This window comes from Engystomops pustulosus, chromosome 2 (assembly GCF_040894005.1).
Source record: "Engystomops pustulosus chromosome 2, aEngPut4.maternal, whole genome shotgun sequence".
In the NCBI taxonomy this organism is placed as follows: domain Eukaryota; kingdom Metazoa; phylum Chordata; class Amphibia; order Anura; family Leptodactylidae; genus Engystomops; species Engystomops pustulosus.
Genome location: NC_092412.1, coordinates 264,724,830 through 264,747,361, shown reverse-complemented (window position 1 = coordinate 264,747,361; position 22,532 = coordinate 264,724,830). Strand labels below are relative to the sequence as shown.

Below are 22,532 nucleotides of genomic sequence, written 5' to 3'. Positions count from 1 at the left end.
TTCACCTTCTTCCTGGTGCATGTAAGTGCATTGTCCGTGTATAATGCGCTGTGCGGGGAGTCACTAAGATCCTGCGCCCGATATCCTGCATGTGTCACTTCCCCGCTCAGGTCCCCGGAGTTCACTTTCTTCTTCCTTGTGCATGTTAGTGCATTGTCCGTGTATAATGCGCTGTGCGGGGAGTCACTAAGATCCTGCACCCGATATCCTGCATGTGTCACTTCCCCGCTCAGGTCCCCGGAGTTCACCTTCTTCTTCCTGGTGCATGTAAGTGCATTGTCTGTGTATAATGCGCTGTGCGGGGAGTCACTAAGATCCTGCGCCCGATATCCTGCATGTGTCACTTCCCCGCTCAGGTCCCCGGAGTTCACTTTCTTCTTCCTTGTGCATGTAAGTGCATTGTCCGTGTATAATGCGCTGTGCGGGGAGTCACTAAGATCCTGCACCCGATATCCTGCATGTGTTTCTTCCCCGCTCAGGTCCCCGGAGTTCACCTTCTTCTTCCTGGTGCATGTAAGTGCATTGTCCGTGTATAATGCGCTGTGCGGGGAGATACTAAGATCGTGCCCCCGATATCCGGCACGTGTCACTTCCCTGCTCAGGTCCCAGGAGTTCACCTTCTTCTTCCTGGTGCATGTAAGTGCATTGTCCGTGTATAATGCGCTGTGCGGGGAGTCACTAAGATCGTGCACCCGATATCCTGCATGTGTCGCTTCCCCGCTCAGGTCCCTGGAGTTCACCTTCTTCTTCCTGGTGCATGTAAGTGCATTGTCCGTGTATAATGCGCTGTGCGGGGAGTCACTAAGATCGTGCACCCGATATCCTGCATGTGTCGCTTCCCTGCTCAGGTCCCAGGAGTTCACCTTATTCTTCCTGGTGCATGTAAGTGCATTGTCCGTGTATAATGCGCTGTGCGGGGAGTCACTAAGATCCTGCACCTGATATCCTGCATGTGTCGCTTCCCCGCTCAGGTCCCTGGAGTTCACCTTCTTCTTCCTGGTGCATGTAAGTGCATTGTCCGTGTATAATGTGCTGTGCGGGGAGTCACTAAGATCCTGCGCCCGATATCCTGCATGTGTCGCTTCCCTGCTCAGGTCCCTGGAGTTCACCTTCTTCTTCCTGGTGCATGTAAGTGCATTGTCCGTGTATAATGCGCTGTGCGGGGAGTCACTAAGATCCTGCGCCCGATATCCTGCATGTGTCACTTCCCCGCTCAGGTCCCAGGAGTTCACCTTCTTCTTCCTGGTGCATGTAAGTGCATTGTCCGTGTATAATGCACTGTGCGGGAAGTCACTAAGATCGTGCCCCGATATCCTGCACGTGTCGCTTCCCCGCTCAGGTCCCTGGAGTTCACCTTCTTCTTCCTGGTGCATGTAAGTGCATTGTCCGTGTATAATGCGCTGTGCAGGGAGTCACTAAGATCCTGCCCCCGATATCCTGCATATGTAGCTTCCCTGCTCAGGTCCCTGGAGTTCACCCTCTTCTTCCTGGTGCATGTAAGTGCATTGTCCGTGTATAATGCGCTGTGTAGGGAGTCACTAAGATCCTGCACCCGATATCCTGCATGTGTCACTTCCCCGCTCAGGTCCCCGGGGTTCACCTTCTTCTTCCTGGTGCATGTAAGTGCATTGTCCGTGTATAATGCGCTGTGCGGGGAGTCACTAAGATCGTGCCCCCGATATCCTGCATGTGTCACTTCCCCGCTCAGGTCCCCGGAGTTCACCTTCTTCTTCCTGGTGCATGTAAGTGCATTGTCCGTGTATAATGCGCTGTGCAGGGAGTCACTAACATCCTGCACCCGATATCCTTCATGTGTCCCTTCCCCGCTCAGGTCCCTGGAGTTCACCTTCTTCTTTCTGGTGCATGTAAGTGCATTGTCCGTGTATAATGCGCTGTGCGGGGAGTCACTAAGATCCTGCGCCCGATATCCTGCATGTGTCGCTTCCCCGCTCAGGTCCCTGGAGTTCACCTTCTTCTTCCTGGTGCATGTAAGTGCATTGTCCGTGTATAATGCGCTGTGCGGGGAGTCACTAAGATCCTGCACCCGATATCCTGCATGTGTCGCTTCCCCGCTCAGGTCCCTGGAGTTCACCTTCTTCTTCCTGGTGCATGTAAGTGCATTGTCCGTGTATAATGCGCTGTGCGGGGAGTTACTAGGATCGTGCGCCCGATATCCTGCATGTGTCACTTCCCCGCTCAGGTCCCTGGAGTTCACCTTCTTCTTCCTGGTGCATGTAAGTGCATTGTCCGTGTATAATGCGCTGTGCGGGGAGTCACTAAGATCCTGCACCCGATATCCTGCATGTGTCGCTTCCCCGCTCAGGTCCCTGGAGTTCACCTTCTTCTTCCTGGTGCATGTAAGTGCATTGTCCGTGTATAATGCGCTGTGCGGGGAGTCACTAAGATCCTGCGCCCGATATCCTGCATGTGTCACTTCCCCGCTCAGGTCCCTGGAGTTCACCTTCTTCTTCCTGGTGCATGTAAGTGCATTGTCCGTGTATAATGCGCTGTGCGGGGAGTCACTAAGATCCTGCGCCCGATATCCTGCATGTGTCGCTTCCCCGCTCAGGTCCCTGGAGTTCACCTTCTTCTTCCTGGTGCATGTAAGTGCATTGTCCGTGTATAATGCGCTGTGCGGGGAGTCACTAAGATCCTGCCCCCGATATCCTACATGTGTCACTTCCCCCGCTCAGGTCCCTGGAGTTCACCTTCTTCTTCCTGGTGCATGTAAGTGCATTGTCCGTGTATAATGCGCTGTGCGAGGAGTCACTAAGATCCTGCGCCCGATATCCTGCATGTGTCGCTTCCCTACTCAGGTCCCTGGAGTTCACCTTCTTCTTCCTGGTGCATGTAAGTGCATTGTCCGTGTATAATGTGCTGTGCGGGGAGTCACTAAGATCCTGCGCCCGATATCCTGCATGTGTCACTTCCCCGCTCAGGTCCCTGGAGTTCACCTTCTTCTTCCCGGTGCATGTAAGTGCATTGTCCGTGTATAATGCGCTGTGCGGGGAGTCACTAAGATCCTGCGCCTGATATCCTGCATGTGTCGCTTCCCCGCTCAGGTCCCCGGGGTTCACCGTCTTCTTCCTGCTGCATGTAAGTGCATTGTCCGTGTATAATGCGCTGTGCGAGGAGTCACTAAGATCCTGCACCCGATATCCTGCATGTGCCGCTTCCCCGCTCAGGTCCCTGGAGTTCACCTTCTTCTTCCTGGTGCATGTAAGTGCATTGTCTGTGTATAATGCGCTGTGCAGGGAGTCACTAAGATCCTGCGCCCGATATCCTGCATGTGTCACTTCCCCGCTCAGGTCCCTGGAGTTCACCTTCTTCTTCCTGGTGCATGTAAGTGCATTGTCCGTGTATAATGCTCTGTGCGGGGAGTCACTAAGATCCTGCGCCCGATATCCTGCATGTGTCGCTTCCCCGCTCAGGTCCCCGGAGTTCACCTTCTTCTTCTTGGTGCATGTAAGTGCATTGTCCGTGTATAATGTGCTGTGCGGGGAGTCACTAAGATCCTGCGCCCGATATCCTGCATGTGTCACCTCCCCGCTCAGGTCCTCGGAGTTCACCTTCTTCTTCCTGGTGCATGTAAGTGCATTGTCCGTGTATAATGTGCTGTGCGGGGAGTCACTAAGATCCTGTCCCCGATATCCTGCATGTGTCGCTTCCCCGCTCAGGTCCCTGGAGTTCTCCTTCTTCTTCCTGGTGCATGTAAGTGCATTGTCTGTGTATAATGCGCTGTGCAGGGAGTCACTAAGATCCTGCACCCGATATCCTGCATGTGTCGCTTCCCCGCTCAGGTCCCTGGAGTTCTTCTTCTTCCTGGTGCATGTAAGTGCATTGTCCGTGTATAATGCGCTGTGCGGGGAGTCACTAAGATCCTGTGCCTCATATCCTGCATGTGTCGCTTCCCCGCTCAGGTCCCTGGAGTTCACCTTCTTCTTCCTGGTGCATGTAAGTGCATTGTCCGTGTATAATGTGCTGTGCGGGGAGTCACTAAGATCCTGCGCCCGATATCCTGCATGTGTCACTTCCTCGCTCAGGTTCCCGGAGTTCACCTTCTTCTTCCTGGTGCATGTAAGTGCATTGTCCGTGTATAATGCGCTGTGCAGGGAGTCACTAAGATCCTGCCCCCGATATCCTGCATGTGTCGCTTCCCCGCTCAGGTCCCCGGAGTTCTCCTTCTTCTTCCTGGTGCATGTAAGTGCATTGTCCGTGTATAATGTGCGGGGAGTCACTAAGATCCTGCCCCCGATATCCTGCATGTGTCTCTTCCCCGCTCAGGTCCCCGGAGTTCACCTTCTTCTTCCTGGTGCATGTAAGTGCATTGTCCGTGTATAATGCGCTGTGCGGGGAGTCACTAAGATCCTGCACCCGATATCCTGCATGTGTTTCTTCCCCGCTCAGGTCCCCGGAGTTCACCTTCTTCTTCCTGGTGCATGTAAGTGCATTGTCCGTGTATAATGCGCTGTGCGGGGAGTCACTAAGATCCTGCCCCGATATCCTGCATGTGTCGCTTCCCCGCTCAGGTCCCTGGAGTTCACCTTCTTCTTCCTGGTGCATGTAAGTGCATTGTCCGTGTATAATGCGCTGTGCGGGGAGTCACTAAGATCCTGCGCCCGATATCCTGCATGTGTCACTTCCCCGCTCAGGTCCCCGGAGTTCACCTTCTTCTTCCTGGTGCATGTAAGTGCATTGTCCGTGTATAATGCGCTGTGCGGGGAGTCACTAAGATCGTGCGCCCGATATCCTGCATGTGTCACTTCCCCGCTCAGGTCCCCGGAGTTCACCTTCTTCTTCCTGGTGCATGTAAGTGCATTGTCCATGTATAATGTGCTGTGCAGGGAGTCACTAAGATCCTGCGCCCGATATCCTGCATGTGTCGCTTCCCCACTCAGGTCCCCGGAGTTCACCTTCATCTTCCTGGTGCATGTAAGTGCATTGTCCGTGTATAAAGCGCTGTGCGGGGAGTCACTAAGATCCTGCACCCGATATCCTGCATGTGTCACTTCCCCGCTCAGGTCCCTGGAGTTCACCTTCTTCTCCTGGTGCATGTAAGTGCATTGTCCGTGTATAATGCGCTGTGCGGGGAGTCACTAAGATCCTGCCCCCGATATCCTGCATGTGTCGCTTCCCCGCTCAGGTCCCCGGAGTTCACCTTCTTCTTCCTGGTGCATGTAAGTGCATTGTCCGCGTATAATGCGCTGTGCGGGAGTCACTAAGATTGTGCGTCCGATATCCTGCATGTGTCTCTTCCCCGCTCAGGTCCCTGGAGTTCACCTTCTTCTTCCTGGTGCATGTAAGTGCATTGTCCGTGTATAATGTGCTGTGCGGGGAGTCACTAAGATCATGCGCCCGATATCCTGCATGTGTCGCTTCCCCGCTCAGGTCCCCGGAGTTCACCTTCTTCTTCCTGGTGCATATAAGTGCATTGTCCGTGTATAATGCGATGTGCGGGGAGTCACTAAGATCATGCCCCCGATATCCTGCATGTGTCGCTTCCCCGCTCAGGTCCCTGGAGTTCACCTTCTTCTTCCTGGTGCATGTAAGTGCATTGTCCGTGTATAATGCGCTGTGCGGGGAGTCACTAAGATCCTGCGCCTGATATCCTGCATGTGTCGCTTCCCCGCTCAGGTCCCTGGAGTTCACCTTCTTCTTCCTGGTGCATGTAAGTGCATTGTCCGTGTATAATGCGCTGTGCAGGGAGTCACTAAGATCCTGCGCCCGATATCCTGCATGTGTCGCTTCCCCACTCAGGTCCCCGGAGTTCACCTTCTTCTTCCTGGTGCATGTAAGTGCATTGTCCGTGTATAATGTGCTGTGCGGGGAGTCACTAAGATCATGCGCCCGATATCCTGCATGTGTCGCTTCCCCGCTCAGGCCCCCGGAGTTCACCTTCTTCTTCCTGGTGCATATAAGTGCATTGTCCGTGTATAATGCGATGTGCGGGGAGTCACTAAGATCATGCCCCCGATATCCTGCATGTGTCGCTTCCCCGCTCAGGTCCCTGGAGTTCACCTTCTTCTTCCTGGTGCATGTAAGTGCATTGTCTGTGTATAATGCGCTGTGTGGGGAGTCACTAAGATCCTGCGCCCGATATCCTGCATGTGTCACTTCCCCCGCTCAGGTCCCTGGAGTTCACCTTCTTCTTCCTGGTGCATGTAAGTGCATTGTCCGTGTATAATGCGCTGTGCGGGGAGTCACTAAGATCCTGTGCCTGATATCCTGCATGTGTTGCTTCCCCGCTCAGGTCCCTGGAGTTCACCTTCTTCTTCCTGGTGCATGTAAGTGCATTGTCCGTGTATAATGCGCTGTGCGGGGCGTCACTAAGATCCTGCACCTGATATCCTGCATGTGTAGCTTCCCCGCTCAGGTCCCCGGAGTTCACCTTCTTCTTCCTGGTGCATTGTCCGTGTATAATGCGCTGTGCGGGGAGTCACTAAGATCGTGCGCCCGATATCCTGCATGTGTCGCTTCCCCGCTCAGGTCCCCGGAGTTCACCTTCTCCTTCCTGGTGCATGTAAGTGCATTGTCCGTGTATAATACGCTGTGCGGGGAGTCACTAAGATCCTGCGCCCGATATCCTGCATGTGTCACTTCCCTGCTCAGGTCCCCGGAGTTCACCTTCTTCTTCCTGGTGCATGTAAGTGCATTGTCCGTGTATAATGCGCTGTGCGGGGAGTCACTAAGATCCTGCACCCGATATCCTGCATGTGTCACTTCCCCGCTCAGGTCCCCGGAGTTCACCTTCTTCTTCCTGGTGTATGTAAGTGCATTGTCCGTGTATAATGCGCTGTGCGGGGAGTCACTAAGATCCTGCGCGCGATATCCTGCATGTGTCGCTTCCCTGCTCAGGTCCCTGGAGTTCACCTTCTTCTTCCTGGTGCATGTAAGTGCATTGTCCGTGTATAATGCGCTGTGCGGGGAGTCACTAAGATCCTGCGCGCGATATCCTGCATGTGTCGCTTCCCTGCTCAGGTCCCTGGAGTTCACCTTCTTCTTCCTGGTGCATGTAAGTGCATTGTCCGTGTATAATGCGCTGTGCGGGCAGTCACTAAGATCCTGCCCCCGATATCCTGCATGTGTTTCTTCCCCGCTCAGGTCCCAGGAGTTCACCTTCTTCCTGGTGCATGTAAGTGCATTGTCCGTGTATAATGTGCTGTGCGGTGAGTCTCTAAGATCATGCGCCCGATATCCTGCATGTGTCTCTTCCCCGCTCAGGTCCCGGAGTTCACCTTCTTCTTCCTGGTGCATGTAAGTGCATTGTCTGTGTATAATGCGCTGTGCGGGGAGTCACTAAGATCCTGCGCCCGATATCCTGCATGTGTCACTTCCCCGCTCAGGTCCCCGGGGTTCACCTTCTTCTTCCTGGTGCATGTAAGTGCATTGTCCGTGTATAATGCGCTGTGCGGGGAGTCGCTAAGATCCTGCACCTGATATCCTGCATGTGTCACTTCCCCGCTCAGGTCCCCGGAGTTCACCTTCTTCTTCCTGGTGCATGTAAGTGCATTGTCCGTGTATAATGCGCTGTGCAGGGAGTCACTAAGATCCTGCCCCCGATATCCTGCATGTGTCACTTCCCCGCTCAGGTCCCTGGAGTTCACCTTCTTCTTCCTGGTGCATGTAAGTGCATTGTCTGTGTATAATGCGCTGTGCGGGGAGTCACTAAGATCCTGCACCTGATATCCTGCATGTGTCACTTCCCCGCTCAGGTCCCCGGAGTTCACCTTCTTCTTCCTGGTGCATGTAAGTGCATTGTCCGTGTATAATGCGCTGTGCAGGGAGTCACTAAGATCCTGCCCCCGATATCCTGCATGTGTCACTTCCCCGCTCAGGTCCCTGGAGTTCACCTTCTTCTTCCTGGTGCATGTAAGTGCATTGTCTGTGTATAATGCGCTGTGCGGGGAGTCACTAAGATCCTGCCCCCGATATCCTGCATGTGTCACTTCCCCGCTCAGGTCCCTGGAGTTCACCTTCTTCTTCCTGGTGCATGTAAGTGCATTGTCTGTGTATAATGCACTGTGCGGGGAGACACTAAGATCCTGTGCCTGATATCCTACAGGTGTTACTTCTCCGCTCAGGTCCCCGGAGTTCACCTTCTTCTTCCTGGTGCATGTAAGTGCATTGTCCGTGTATAATGCGCTGTGCGGGGAGTCACTAAGATCCTGCACCCGATATCCTGCATGTGTCTCTTCCCCGCTCAGGTCCCTGGAGTTCACCTTCTCCTTCCTGGTGCATGTAAGTGCATTGTCTGTGTATAATGCGCTGTGCGGGGAGTCACTAAGATCCTGCGCCCGATATCCTGCATGTGTCTCTTCCCCGCTCAGGTCCCTGGAGTTCACCTTCTCCTTCCTGGTGCATGTAAGTGCATTGTCTGTGTATAATGCACTGTGCGGGGAGTCACTAAGATCCTGCGCCCGATATCCTGCATGTGTCGCTTCCCCCGCTCAGGTCCCCGGAGTTCACCTTCTTCTGCCTGGTGCATGTAAGTGCATTGTCTGTGTATAATGCGCTGTGCGGGGAGTCACTAAGATCCTGCACCCGATATCCTGCATGTGTCTCTTCCCCGCTCAGGTCCCCGGAGTTCACCTTCTTCTTCCTGGTGCATGTAAGTGCATTGTCCGTGTATAATGCGCTGTGCGGGGAGTCACTAAGATCCTGCGCCTGATATCCTGCATGTGTCGCTTCCCCGCTCAGGTCCCTGGAGTTCACCTTCTTCTTCCTGGTGCATGTAAGTGCATTGTCCGTGTATAATGCGCTGTGCAGGGAGTCACTAAGATCCTGCGCCCGATATCCTGCATGTGTCGCTTCCCCACTCAGGTCCCCGGAGTTCACCTTCTTCTTCCTGGTGCATGTAAGTGCATTGTCCGTGTATAATGTGCTGTGCGGGGAGTCACTAAGATCATGCGCCCGATATCCTGCATGTGTCGCTTCCCCGCTCAGGCCCCCGGAGTTCACCTTCTTCTTCCTGGTGCATATAAGTGCATTGTCCGTGTATAATGCGATGTGCGGGGAGTCACTAAGATCATGCCCCCGATATCCTGCATGTGTCGCTTCCCCGCTCAGGTCCCTGGAGTTCACCTTCTTCTTCCTGGTGCATGTAAGTGCATTGTCTGTGTATAATGCGCTGTGTGGGGAGTCACTAAGATCCTGCGCCCGATATCCTGCATGTGTCACTTCCCCCGCTCAGGTCCCTGGAGTTCACCTTCTTCTTCCTGGTGCATGTAAGTGCATTGTCCGTGTATAATGCGCTGTGCGGGGAGTCACTAAGATCCTGTGCCTGATATCCTGCATGTGTTGCTTCCCCGCTCAGGTCCCTGGAGTTCACCTTCTTCTTCCTGGTGCATGTAAGTGCATTGTCCGTGTATAATGCGCTGTGCGGGGCGTCACTAAGATCCTGCACCTGATATCCTGCATGTGTAGCTTCCCCGCTCAGGTCCCCGGAGTTCACCTTCTTCTTCCTGGTGCATTGTCCGTGTATAATGCGCTGTGCGGGGAGTCACTAAGATCGTGCGCCCGATATCCTGCATGTGTCGCTTCCCCGCTCAGGTCCCCGGAGTTCACCTTCTCCTTCCTGGTGCATGTAAGTGCATTGTCCGTGTATAATACGCTGTGCGGGGAGTCACTAAGATCCTGCACCCGATATCCTGCATGTGTCACTTCCCCGCTCAGGTCCCCGGAGTTCACCTTCTTCTTCCTGGTGTATGTAAGTGCATTGTCCGTGTATAATGCGCTGTGCGGGGAGTCACTAAGATCCTGCGCGCGATATCCTGCATGTGTCGCTTCCCTGCTCAGGTCCCTGGAGTTCACCTTCTTCTTCCTGGTGCATGTAAGTGCATTGTCCGTGTATAATGCGCTGTGCGGGGAGTCACTAAGATCCTGCGCGCGATATCCTGCATGTGTCGCTTCCCTGCTCAGGTCCCTGGAGTTCACCTTCTTCTTCCTGGTGCATGTAAGTGCATTGTCCGTGTATAATGCGCTGTGCGGGCAGTCACTAAGATCCTGCCCCCGATATCCTGCATGTGTTTCTTCCCCGCTCAGGTCCCAGGAGTTCACCTTCTTCCTGGTGCATGTAAGTGCATTGTCCGTGTATAATGTGCTGTGCGGTGAGTCTCTAAGATCATGCGCCCGATATCCTGCATGTGTCTCTTCCCCGCTCAGGTCCCGGAGTTCACCTTCTTCTTCCTGGTGCATGTAAGTGCATTGTCTGTGTATAATGCGCTGTGCGGGGAGTCACTAAGATCCTGCGCCCGATATCCTGCATGTGTCACTTCCCCGCTCAGGTCCCCGGGGTTCACCTTCTTCTTCCTGGTGCATGTAAGTGCATTGTCCGTGTATAATGCGCTGTGCGGGGAGTCGCTAAGATCCTGCACCTGATATCCTGCATGTGTCACTTCCCCGCTCAGGTCCCCGGAGTTCACCTTCTTCTTCCTGGTGCATGTAAGTGCATTGTCCGTGTATAATGCGCTGTGCAGGGAGTCACTAAGATCCTGCCCCCGATATCCTGCATGTGTCACTTCCCCGCTCAGGTCCCTGGAGTTCACCTTCTTCTTCCTGGTGCATGTAAGTGCATTGTCTGTGTATAATGCGCTGTGCGGGGAGTCACTAAGATCCTGCACCTGATATCCTGCATGTGTCACTTCCCCGCTCAGGTCCCCGGAGTTCACCTTCTTCTTCCTGGTGCATGTAAGTGCATTGTCCGTGTATAATGCGCTGTGCAGGGAGTCACTAAGATCCTGCCCCCGATATCCTGCATGTGTCACTTCCCCGCTCAGGTCCCTGGAGTTCACCTTCTTCTTCCTGGTGCATGTAAGTGCATTGTCTGTGTATAATGCGCTGTGCGGGGAGTCACTAAGATCCTGCCCCCGATATCCTGCATGTGTCACTTCCCCGCTCAGGTCCCTGGAGTTCACCTTCTTCTTCCTGGTGCATGTAAGTGCATTGTCTGTGTATAATGCACTGTGCGGGGAGACACTAAGATCCTGCGCCCGATATCCTGCATGTGTCACTTCCCCGCTCAGGTCCCTGGAGTTCACCTCCTTCTTCCTGGTGCATGTAAGTGCATTGTCCGTGTATAATGCGCTGTGCGGGGAGTCACTAAGATCCTGCACCCGATATCCTGCATGTGTCTCTTCCCCGCTCAGGTCCCTGGAGTTCACCTTCTCCTTCCTGGTGCATGTAAGTGCATTGTCTGTGTATAATGCGCTGTGCGGGGAGTCACTAAGATCCTGCGCCCGATATCCTGCATGTGTCTCTTCCCCGCTCAGGTCCCTGGAGTTCACCTTCTCCTTCCTGGTGCATGTAAGTGCATTGTCTGTGTATAATGCACTGTGCGGGGAGTCACTAAGATCCTGCGCCCGATATCCTGCATGTGTCGCTTCCCCCGCTCAGGTCCCCGGAGTTCACCTTCTTCTGCCTGGTGCATGTAAGTGCATTGTCTGTGTATAATGCGCTGTGCGGGGAGTCACTAAGATCCTGCACCCGATATCCTGCATGTGTCTCTTCCCCGCTCAGGTCCCCGGAGTTCACCTTCTTCTTCCTGGTGCATGTAAGTGCATTGTCCGTGTATAATGCGCTGTGCGGGGAGTAACTAAGATCCTGCCCCCGATATCCTGCATGTGTCACTTCCCGCTCAGGTCCCTGGAGTTCACCTTCTTCTTCCTGGTGCATGTAAGTGCATTGTCCGTGTATAATACGCTGTGCAGGGAGTCACTAAGATCCTGCGCCCGATATCCTGCATGTGTCGCTTCCCCGCTCAGGTCCCCGGAGTTCACCTTCTTCTTCCTGGTGCATGTAAGTGCATTGTCCGTGTATAATGCGCTGTGCGGGGAGTCACTAAGATCGTGCGTCCGATATCCTGCATGTGTCGCTTCCCTGCTCAGGTCCCTGGAGTTCACCTTCTTCTTCCTGGTGCATGTAAGTGCATTGTCCGTGTATAATGCGCTGTGCGGGGAGTCACTAAGATCCTGCGCCCGATATCCTGCATGTGTCACTTCCCCGCTCAGGTCCCCGGAGTTCACCTTCTTCTTCCTGGTGCATGTAAGTGCATTGTCCGTGTATAATACACTGTGCGGGGAGTCACTAAGATCCTGCACCCGATATCCTGCATGTGTCGCTTCCCCGCTCAGGTCCCTGGAGTTCACCTTCTTCTTCCTGGTGCATGTAAGTGCATTGTCCGTGTATAATGCGCTGTGCGGGGAGTCACTAAGATCCTGCCCCGATATCCTGCATGTGTCGCTTCCCCGCTCAGGTCCCCGGAGTTCACCTTCTTCTTCCTGGTGCATGTAAGTGCATTGTCCGTGTATAATGCGCAGTGCGGGGAGTCACTAAGATCGTGTACCCGATATCCTGCATGTGTCGCTTCCCCGCTCAGGTCCCCGGAGTTCACCTTCTTCTTCCTGGTGCATGTAAGTGCATTGTCCGTGTATAATGCGCTGTGCGGGGAGTCACTAAGATCCTGCCCCCGATATCCTGCATGTGTCGCTTCCCCGCTCAGGTCCCTGGAGTTCACCTTCTTCTTCCTGGTGCATGTAAGTGCATTGTCCGTGTATAATGCGCTGTGCGGGGAGTCACTAAGATCCTGCGCCGATATCCTGCATGTGTCGCTTCCCCGCTCAGGTCCCCGGAGTTCACCTTCTTCTTCCTGGTGCATGTAAGTGCATTGTCCGTGTATAATGCGCTGTGCGGGGAGTCACTAAGATCCTGCCCCCGATATCCTGCATGTGTCGCTTCCCCGCTCAGGTCCCCGGAGTTCACCTTCTTCTTCCTGGTGCATGTAAGTGCATTGTCCATGTATAATGCACTGTGCGGGGAGTCACTAAGATCCTGCACCCGATATCCTGCATGTGTCACTTCCCCGCTCAGGTCCCCGGGGTTCACCTTCTTCTTCCTGATGCATGTAAGTGCATTGTCCATGTATAATGCGCTGTGCGGGGAGTCACTAAGATCCTGCACCCGATATCCTGCATGTGTCACTTCCCCGCTCAGGTCCCCGGAGTTCACCTTCTTCTTCCTGGTGCATGTAAGTGCATTGTCCGTGTATAATGCGCTGTGCGGGGAGTCACTAATATCCTGTGCCCGATATCCTGCATGTGTCACTTCCCCGCTCAGGTCCCAGGAGTTCACCTTCTTCTTCCTGGTACATGTAAGTGCATTGTCCGTGTATAATGCGCTGTGCGGGGAGTCACTAATATCCTGTGCCCGATATCCTGCATGTGTCACTTCCCCGCTCAGGTCCCCGGAGTTCACCTTCTTCTTCCTGGTGCATGTAAGTGCATTGTCCGTGTATAATGTGCTGTGCGGGGAGTAACTAAGATCCTGCCCCCGATATCCTGCATGTGTCTCTTCCCCGCTCAGGTCCCTGGAGTTCACCTTCTCCTTCCTGGTGCATGTAAGTGCATTGACCGTGTATAATGTGCTGTGCAGGGAGTCACTAAGATCCTGCACCCGATATCCTGCATGTGTCGCTTCCCCGCTCAGGTCCCTGGAGTTCACCTTCTTCTTCCTGGTGCATGTAAGTGCATTGTCCGTGTATAATGCGCTGTGCGGGGAGTCACTAAGATCCTGCACCCGATATCCTGCATGTGTCACTTCCCCGCTCAGGTCCCTGGAGTTCACCTTCTTCTTCCTGGTGCATGTAAGTGCATTGTCCGTGTATAATGCGCTGTGCGGGGAGTCACTAAGATCCTGCGCCCGATATCCTGCATGTGTCGCTTCCCCGCTCAGGTCCCCGGAGTTCACCTTCTTCTTCCCGGTGCATGTAAGTGCATTGTCCGTGTATAATGCGCTGTGCGGGGAGTCACTAAGATCCTGCACCCGATATCCTGCATGTGTCACTTCCCCGCTCAGGTCCCCGGAGTTCACCTTCTTCTTCCTGGTGCATGTAAGTGCATTGTCCATGTATAATGCGCTGTGCGGGGAGTCACTAAGATCCTGCGCCTGATATCCTGCATGTGTCGCTTCCCCGCTCAGGTCCCTGGAGTTCACCTTCTTCTTCCTGGTGCATGTAAGTGCATTGTCCGTGTATAATGCGCTGTGCGGGGAGTCACTAAGATCTTGCGTCCGATATCCTGCATGTGTCGCTTCCCCGCTCAGGTCCCTGGAGTTCACCTTCTTCTTCCTGGTGCATGTAAGTGCATTGTCCGTGTATAATGCGCTGTGCGGGGAGTCACTAAGATCCTGCACCCGATATCCTGCATGTGTCGCTTCCCCGCTCAGGTCCCTGGAGTTCACCTTCTCCTTCCTGGTGCATGTAAGTGCATTGTCCGTGTATAATGCGCTGTGCGGGGAGTCACTAAGATCCTGCACCCGATATCCTGCATGTGTCGCTTCCCCGCTCAGGTCCCTGGAGTTCACCTTCTTCTTTCTGGTGCATGTAAGTGCATTGTCCGTGTATAATGTGCTGTGCGGGGAGTCACTAAGATCCTGCACCCGATATCCATTTCCACTGATCCTGACAGTAAGATCCGCCCATGGATCCCGCCGAGGTTCCGTAACCTTTCCGGTCCGATCTTACCACCATCGTGGCTCAGGAAGATTGCTGTGCAAGGTGCACAGTTAGGACAAGTCCCGCCATGCTGCAGCAATTGTTGGCAACTCATCCACAGCATCAAGCTCCTGCGGCTCCTCCTGCGGCTCCTCCTGCTGCTCCTCCTGCTGCTCCTCCTGCTGCTCCTCCTGCGGCTCCTCCTGCTGCTCCTCCTGCGTCTCCTCCTGCTGCTCCTCCTGCGGCTCCTCTTGCGGCTCCTCCTGCTGCTCCTCCTGCGGCTCCTCCTGCTGCTCCTCCTGCGGCTCCTGCTGCTCCTCCTGCGGCTCCTCCTGCGGCTCCTCCTGCTGCTTCTCCTGCTGCTCCTCCTGCGGCTCCTCCTGCTGCTCCTCCTGCGGCTCCTCCTGCGTCTCCTCCTGCTGCTCCTCCTGCGGCTCCTCCTGCTGCTCCTCCTGCTGCTCCTCCTGCTGCTCCTCCTGCTGCTCCTGCGGCTCCTCCTGCGGCTCCTTCTGCGGCTCCTCCTGCTGCTCCTCCTGCGGCTCCTCCTGCTGCTCCTCCTGCGGCTCCTCCTGCTGCTTCTCCTGCGGCTCCTCCTGCTGCTCCTCCTGCTGCTCCTCCTGCGGCTCCTCCTGCTGCTCCTCCTGCTGCTCCTGCGGCTCCTCCTGCTGCTCCTCCTGCGGCTCCTTCTGCTGCTCCTCCTGCTGCTCCTCCTGCGGCTCCTCCTGCGGCTCTTCCTGCTGCTCCTCCTGCGGCTCCTTCTGCGGCTCCTCTTGCTGCTCCTCCTGCTGCTCCTCCTGCTGCTCCTGCGGCTCCTCCTGCGGCTCCTTCTGCGGCTCCTTCTGCTGCTCCTCCTGCGGCTCCTCCTGCGGCTCCTTCTGCGGCTCCTCCTGCTGCTCCTCCTGCGGCTCCTCCTGCTGCTCCTCCTGCTGCTCCTCCTGCGGCTCCTTCTGCTGCTCCTCCTGCTGCTCCTCCTGCGGCTCCTCCTGCGGCTCCTCCTGCTGCTCCTCCTGCTGCTCCTCCTGCGTCTCCTTCTGCGGCTCCTCCTGCTGCTCCTCCTGCGGCTCCTCCTGCGGCTCCTCCTGCTGCTCCTCCTGCGGCTCCTCCTGCTGCTCCTCCTGAGGCTCCTCCTGCTGCTCCTCCTGCGGCTCCTCCTGCTGCTCCTCCTGAGGCTCCTCCTGCGGCTCCTCCTGCTGCTCCTCCTGCGGCTCCTCCTGCTGCTCCTCCTGCGGCTCCTCTTGCTGCTCCGGTTATCCTGCCTGGCGCTGAACCTGGGCTAAGGCTATCTATGCCCGATAAGTATGATGGGGATTTCTCATCAGCCTCCTCTCCGGAAAGGCTCTGGCCTGGGCTTCCCCTCTTAGAGACAGAGACGATGCGGTCACGGCTACTCTCACGGCATTCCTGTTTGAAGAACCTGCACGAGCCTCCTCCGCTGGGACTCGTCCGTGGGAGAACATGCTGTCCCGTTCCGTACCCTGGCCTCGGAACTCTCCTGGAACGATGCGGCCCTGTCCACGACATTTAACCCCTTCACGACCCGGCCCTTTTTAGTTTTTTCACTTCCACTTTTCACTCACCACCTTCAAAAATCTGCTTTTATTTTTCCAGCTGTGCGAGGGCTTATTTTTTGCGTTACAAATTGCACTTAATAGTGACGGTATGTAATATTCCCTGCCGTGTACTGGGAAGCAGGAAAAAAATTCCAAATGCAGTGAAAATGGTGAAAAAACACATTTGCGCCGTTTTCCTGTGGGCTTGGATATTACGGCTGTCACTGAGCGCCCATGTGACGCGTCTACTTTATTCTTTGGGTCGCAGCGATCACGGGTGGGAGAACACATTATACGGGTTTTATGATGTTTTCATACATTTACAAAAATTAAAACCTTCTGTACAAAAATTTGGGGGGGATTTTGCCATCTTCTGGCGCCAATAACTTTTTCATACTTTGGTGCCTGAGCTGTGGGTGGTGCCGTTTTTTGCGACTTTTGATGGCGTTTTCATTGCTATCATTTTTAGGACTGTACAACCTTGTGATCACTTTTTATTGTTTTTTTTAATATTTTTCAAAATGGCAAAAAGTTCCATTTTTGAATTTGGGCGCTATTTTCCGTTATCAGGCTAAACGCAGCGAAAAGTCGTTATTATATTTTGATAGATCGGGCATTTTCGGACGCGGCGATACCTGATGTGTTTATGATTTTTACTGTTTATTAATATTTATATCAGTTCTAGGGAAAGGGGGGGGATTAGAATTTTTTGGTTTTTTATTTATATTTTAAACTTTTTTTTATTTTTACTTTTACTGTTTTAACCCTAGATTGTCTGATCCATCCTATTATATACTGCAGTATGTGGGGATTTTCCTCCTCAGTCATTACAATGTGTAAATAGCACATTAAATTAAATGGGTTAAAACTTCGTAAGACCCGAGGTTGTCATGGTGATGGAGCGTCGCTCCCCGATGACGTCACGTGCAGAGACGATCTGTGACAGGAGCACAAAGGTGGATTAGCAGGGCTCAACTAGTTACATCACAGCAAGCAGTGGTGGTGTCCTCTGCTTTCCTCTTTTTTATCTTGATGTCATTATCTCAGGGCTTCATGTATGGCATCATCTGATCCAACAAGTCATAGCCACTGTCTGTGTGGGGGAAGGGGTATGTGACCCCATGTCCAGGATAACTCCATACATCCACCACACACAACCAAAGCCCCAGGCTATCCCAGGTAAAGGCCATGATGTGTGAGCATGTATCTAAGCTTCTCATGTTTAATGCTCTCCATGAGTTGTCTTGATGGAACTATCCTCCTGTGTACGTGCAGGTGTCAGTGATGTCGGGATCCTCGGGGGCGGAGTTTGTATTGGTCAGACGGCAGGACGTGGAGCGGCTGACCACTGAGGTGATGCAGATGAAGGAAATTCTGCCCCAGATCCTGAACCAAGATCTCCTGGAGAGCATTCAGCGCCTGGAGCATGCCGAGAGCGGTGAGTCCTGCCCTACGTACCCCCGTGACATGACCATGAGTCCTGCCCTACGTACCCCCGTGACATGACCATGAGTCCTGCCCTACGTACCCCCGTGACATGACCATGAGTCCTGCCCTACGTACCCCCGTGACATGACCATGAGTCCTGCCCTACGTACCCCCGTGACGTGACCATGAGTCCTGCCCTACGTACCCCCGTGACGTGACCATGAGTCCTGCCCTACGTACCCCCGTGACGTGACCATGAGTCCTGCCCTACGTACCCCCGTGACGTGACCATGAGCCCTGCCCTACGTACCCCCGTGACGTGACCATGAGCCCTGCCCTACGTACCCCCGTGACGTGACCATGAGCCCTGCCCTACGTACCCCCGTGACGTGACCATGAGCCCTGCCCTACGTACCCCCGTGACGTGACCATGAGCCCTGCCCTACGTACCCCCGTGACGTGACCATGAGCCCTGCCCTACGTACCCCCGTGACGTGACCATGAGTCCTGCCCTACGTACCCCCGTGACGTGACCATGAGTCCTGCCCTACGTACCCCCGTGACGTGACCATGAGTCCTGCCCTACGTACCCCCGTGACGTGACCATGAGTCCTGCCCTACGTACCCCCGTGACGTGACCATGAGTCCTGCCCTACGTACCCCCGTGACGTGACCATGAGTCCTGCCCTACGTACCCCCGTGACGTGACCATGAGCCCTGCCCTACGTACCCCCGTGACGTGACCATGAGTCCTGCCCTACGTACCCCCGTGACGTGACCATGAGTCCTGCCCTACGTACCCCCGTGACGTGACCATGAGTCCTGCCCTACGTACCCCCGTGACGTGACCATGAGTCCTGCCCTACGTACCCCCGTGACGTGACCATGAGCCCTGCCCTACGTACCCCCGTGACGTGACCATGAGCCCTGCCCTACGTACCCCCGTGACGTGACCATGAGTCCTGCCCTACGTACCCCCGTGACGTGACCATGAGTCCTGCCCTACGTACCCCCGTGACGTGACCATGAGTCCTGCCCTACGTACCCCCGTGACGTGACCATGAGTCCTGCCCTACGTACCCCCGTGACGTGACCATGAGTCCTGCCCTACGTACCCCCGTGACGTGACCATGAGCCCTGCCCTACGTACCCCCGTGACGTGACCATGAGTCCTGCCCTACGTACCCCCGTGACGTGACCATGAGTCCTGCCCTACGTACCCCCGTGACGTGACCATGAGTCCTGTCCTAAGCACCCCCGTGACATGACCATGAGCCCTGACCTACGTACCCCCGTGACATGACCATGAGTCCTGCCCTACGTACCCCCGTGACATGACCATGAGTCCTGCCCTACGTACCCCCGTGACATGACCATGAGTCCTGCCCTACGTACCCCCGTGACATGACCATGAGTCCTGCCCTAAGCACCCCCGTGACATGACCATGAGTCCTGCCCTAAGCACCCCCGTGACATGACCATGAGTCCTGCCCTACATACCCCCGTCACATGACCAGTAGGGCGGCTTCTTATACCCCTGTCACATGACCAGTAGGGCGGCTTCTTATACCCCTATCACATGACCAGTAGGGCGGCTTCTTATACCCCTGTCACATGACCAGTAGGGAGGCTTCTTATACCCCTATCACATGACCAGTAGGGCGGCTTCTTATACTCCTGTCACATGACCAGGAGGGCGGCTTCTTATACCCCTATCACATGACCAGGAGGGCAGCTTCTTATACCCCTGTCACATGACCAGTAGGGCGGCTTCTCATACCCCTATCACATGACCAGTAGGGCGGCTTCTTATACCCCTGTCACATGACCAGTAGGGCGGCTTCTTATACCCCTATCACATGACCAGGAGGGCAGCTTCTTATACCCCTGTCACATGACCAGGAGGGCGGCTTCTTATACCCCTATCACATGACCAGTAGGGCGGCTTCTTATACCCCTGTCACATGACCAGTAGGGCGGCTTCTTATACCCCTATCACATGACCAGTAGGGCGGCTTCTTATACCCCTATCACATGACCAGGAGGGCGGCTTCTTATACCCCTGTCACATGACCAGGAGGGCGGCTTCTTATACCCCTATCACATGACCAGTAGGGCGGCTTCTTATACCCCTATCACATGACCAGGAGGGCGGCTTCTTATACCTCTGTCACATGACCAGGAGGGCGGCTTCTTATACCCCTATCACATGACCAGGAGGGCGGCTTTTTATGCCTCTGTCACATGACCAGTAGGGCGGCTTCTTATACCCCTGTCACATGACCAGTAGGGCGGCTTCTTATACCCCTGTCACATGACCAGTAGGGCGGCTTCTTATACCCCTGTCACATGACCAGTAGGGCGGCTTCTTATACCCCTGTCACATGACCAGGAGGGCGGCTTCTTATACCCCTGTCACATGACCAGTAGGGCGGCTTCTTATACCCCTGTCACATGACCAGGAGGGCGGCTTCTTATACCCCCGTCACATGACCAGGAGGGCGGCTTCTTATACCCTTATCACATGACCAGGAGGGCGGCTTCTTATACCCCTATCACATGACCAGTAGGGCGGCTTCTTATACCCCTATCACATGACCAGGAGGGCGGCTTCTTATACCCCTGTCACATGACCAGGAGGGCGGCTTCTTATACCTCTGTCACATGACCAGGAGGGCGGCTTCTTATACCCCTATCACATGACCAGGAGGGCGGCTTCTTATACCCCTATCACATGACCAGTAGGGCGGCTTCTTATACCCCTATCACATGACCAGGAGGGCGGCTTCTTATACCCTTATCACATGACCAGGAGGGCGGCTTCTTATACCCCCGTCACATGACCAGGAGGGCGGCTTCTTATACCCTTATCACATGACCAGGAGGGCGGCTTCTTATACCCCTATCACATGACCAGTAGGGCGGCTTCTTATACCCCTATCACATGACCAGGAGGGCGGCTTCTTATACCCCTATCACATGACCAGTAGGGCGGCTTCTTATACCCCCGTTACATGACCAGGAGGGCGGCTTCTTATACCCCTGTCACATGACCAGTAGGGCGGCTTCTAATACCCCTGTCACATGACCAGGAGGGCGGCTTCTTATACCCCTGTCACATGACCAGGAGGGCGGCTTCTTATACCCCTGTCACATGACCAGGGAGGGAGGCTTCTTATACCCCTATCACATGACCAGTAGGGCGGCTTCTTATACCCCTATCACATGACCAGTAGGGCGGCTTCTAATACCCCTGTCACATGACCAGGAGGGCGGCTTCTTATACCCCTGTCACATGACCAGGAGGGCAGCTTCTTATACCCCTATCACATGACCAGGGAGGGCGGCTTCTTATACCCCTGTCACATGACCAGGAGGGCGGCTTCTTATACCCCTGTCACATGACCAGTAGGGCGGCTTCTTATACCCCTGTCACATGACCAGTAGGGAGGCTTCTTATACCCCTATCACATGACCAGTAGGGCGGCTTCTTATACTCCTGTCACATGACCAGTAGGGCGGCTTCTTATACCCCTGTCACATGACCAGGAGGGCGGCTTCTTATACCCCCGTCACATGACCAGGAGGGCAGCTTCTTATACCCCTATCACATGACCAGGAGGGCGGCTTCTTATACTCCTATCACATGACCAGTAGGGCGGCTTCTTATACCACTGTCACATGACCAGGAGGGCGGCTTCTTATACCCCTATCACATGACCAGTAGGGTGGCTTCTTATACCCCTATCACATGACCAGTAGGGCGGCTTCTTATACCCCTATCACATGACCAGGAGGGCGGCTTCTTATACTCCTATCACATGACCAGGAGGGCGGCTTCTTATACCCCTATCACATGACCAGGAGGGCGGCTTCTTATACCCCTGTCACATGACCAGGAGGGCGGCTTCTTATACCTCTGTCACATGACCAGGAGGGCGGCTTCTTATACCCCTATCACATGACCAGGAGGGCGGCTTCTTATACCCCTATCACATGACCAGTAGGGCGGCTTCTAATACCCCTGTCACATGACCAGGAGGGCGGCTTCTTATACCCCTGTCACATGACCAGGAGGGCGGCTTCTTATACCCCTGTCACATGACCAGGGAGGGAGGCTTCTTATACCCCTATCACATGACCAGTAGGGCGGCTTCTTATACCCCTATCACATGACCAGTAGGGCGGCTTCTAATACCCCTGTCACATGACCAGGAGGGCGGCTTCTTATACCCCTGTCACATGACCAGGAGGGCAGCTTCTAATACCCCTGTCACATGACCAGGAGGGCGGCTTCTTATACCCCTGTCACATGACCAGGAGGGCAGCTTCTTATACCCCTATCACATGACCAGGGAGGGCGGCTTCTTATACCCCTGTCACATGACCAGGAGGGCGGCTTCTTATACCCCTGTCACATGACCAGTAGGGCGGCTTCTTATACCCCTGTCACATGACCAGTAGGGCGGCTTCTTATACCCCTGTCACATGACCAGTAGGGAGGCTTCTTATACCCCTATCACATGACCAGTAGGGCGGCTTCTTATACTCCTGTCACATGACCAGTAGGGCGGCTTCTTATACCCCTGTCACATGACCAGGAGGGCGGCTTCTTATACCCCCGTCACATGACCAGGAGGGCGGCTTCTTATACCCCTATCACATGACCAGGAGGGCGGCTTCTTATACTCCTATCACATGACCATTAGGGAGGCTTCTTATACCCCTATCACATGACCAGTAGGGCGGCTTCTTATACCCCTATCACATGACCAGGAGGGCGGCTTCTTATACTCCTATCACATGACCAGGAGGGCGGCTTCTTATACCCCTATCACATGACCAGGAGGGCGGCTTCTTATACCCCTGTCACATGACCAGGAGGGCGGCTTCTTATACCCCCGTCACATGACCAGGAGGGCGGCTTCTTATACCCCTATCACATGACCAGGAGGGCGGCTTCTTATACCCCTGTCACATGACCAGGAGGGCGGCTTCTTATACCCCTATCACATGACCAGTAGGGCGGCTTCTTATACCCCTATCACATGACCAGTAGGGCGGCTTCT

The 22,532-nt window shown here is 54.7% G+C and overlaps 1 protein-coding gene across 4 annotated transcripts in view; it reads left to right on the top strand.

Annotated features, from left to right (window-relative positions):
• HSF2BP (heat shock transcription factor 2 binding protein) overlaps window positions 1-22,532 on the top strand; it is an 80,524-nt gene that overhangs the window by 14,090 nt on the left and 43,902 nt on the right. For 3 of the 4 annotated variants that reach the window (XM_072139068.1, XM_072139067.1, XM_072139065.1), the window contains exon 2: window positions 17,311-17,473. In XM_072139068.1, coding sequence (XP_071995169.1) covers window positions 17,320-17,473 — 154 coding nt within the window. In that variant the 5' untranslated portion in view covers window positions 17,311-17,319. Of the gene's footprint in view, window positions 1-16,874; window positions 17,215-17,310; window positions 17,474-22,532 lie in introns of those variants that run through there. The other variant, XM_072139066.1, reaches the window with a different exon arrangement.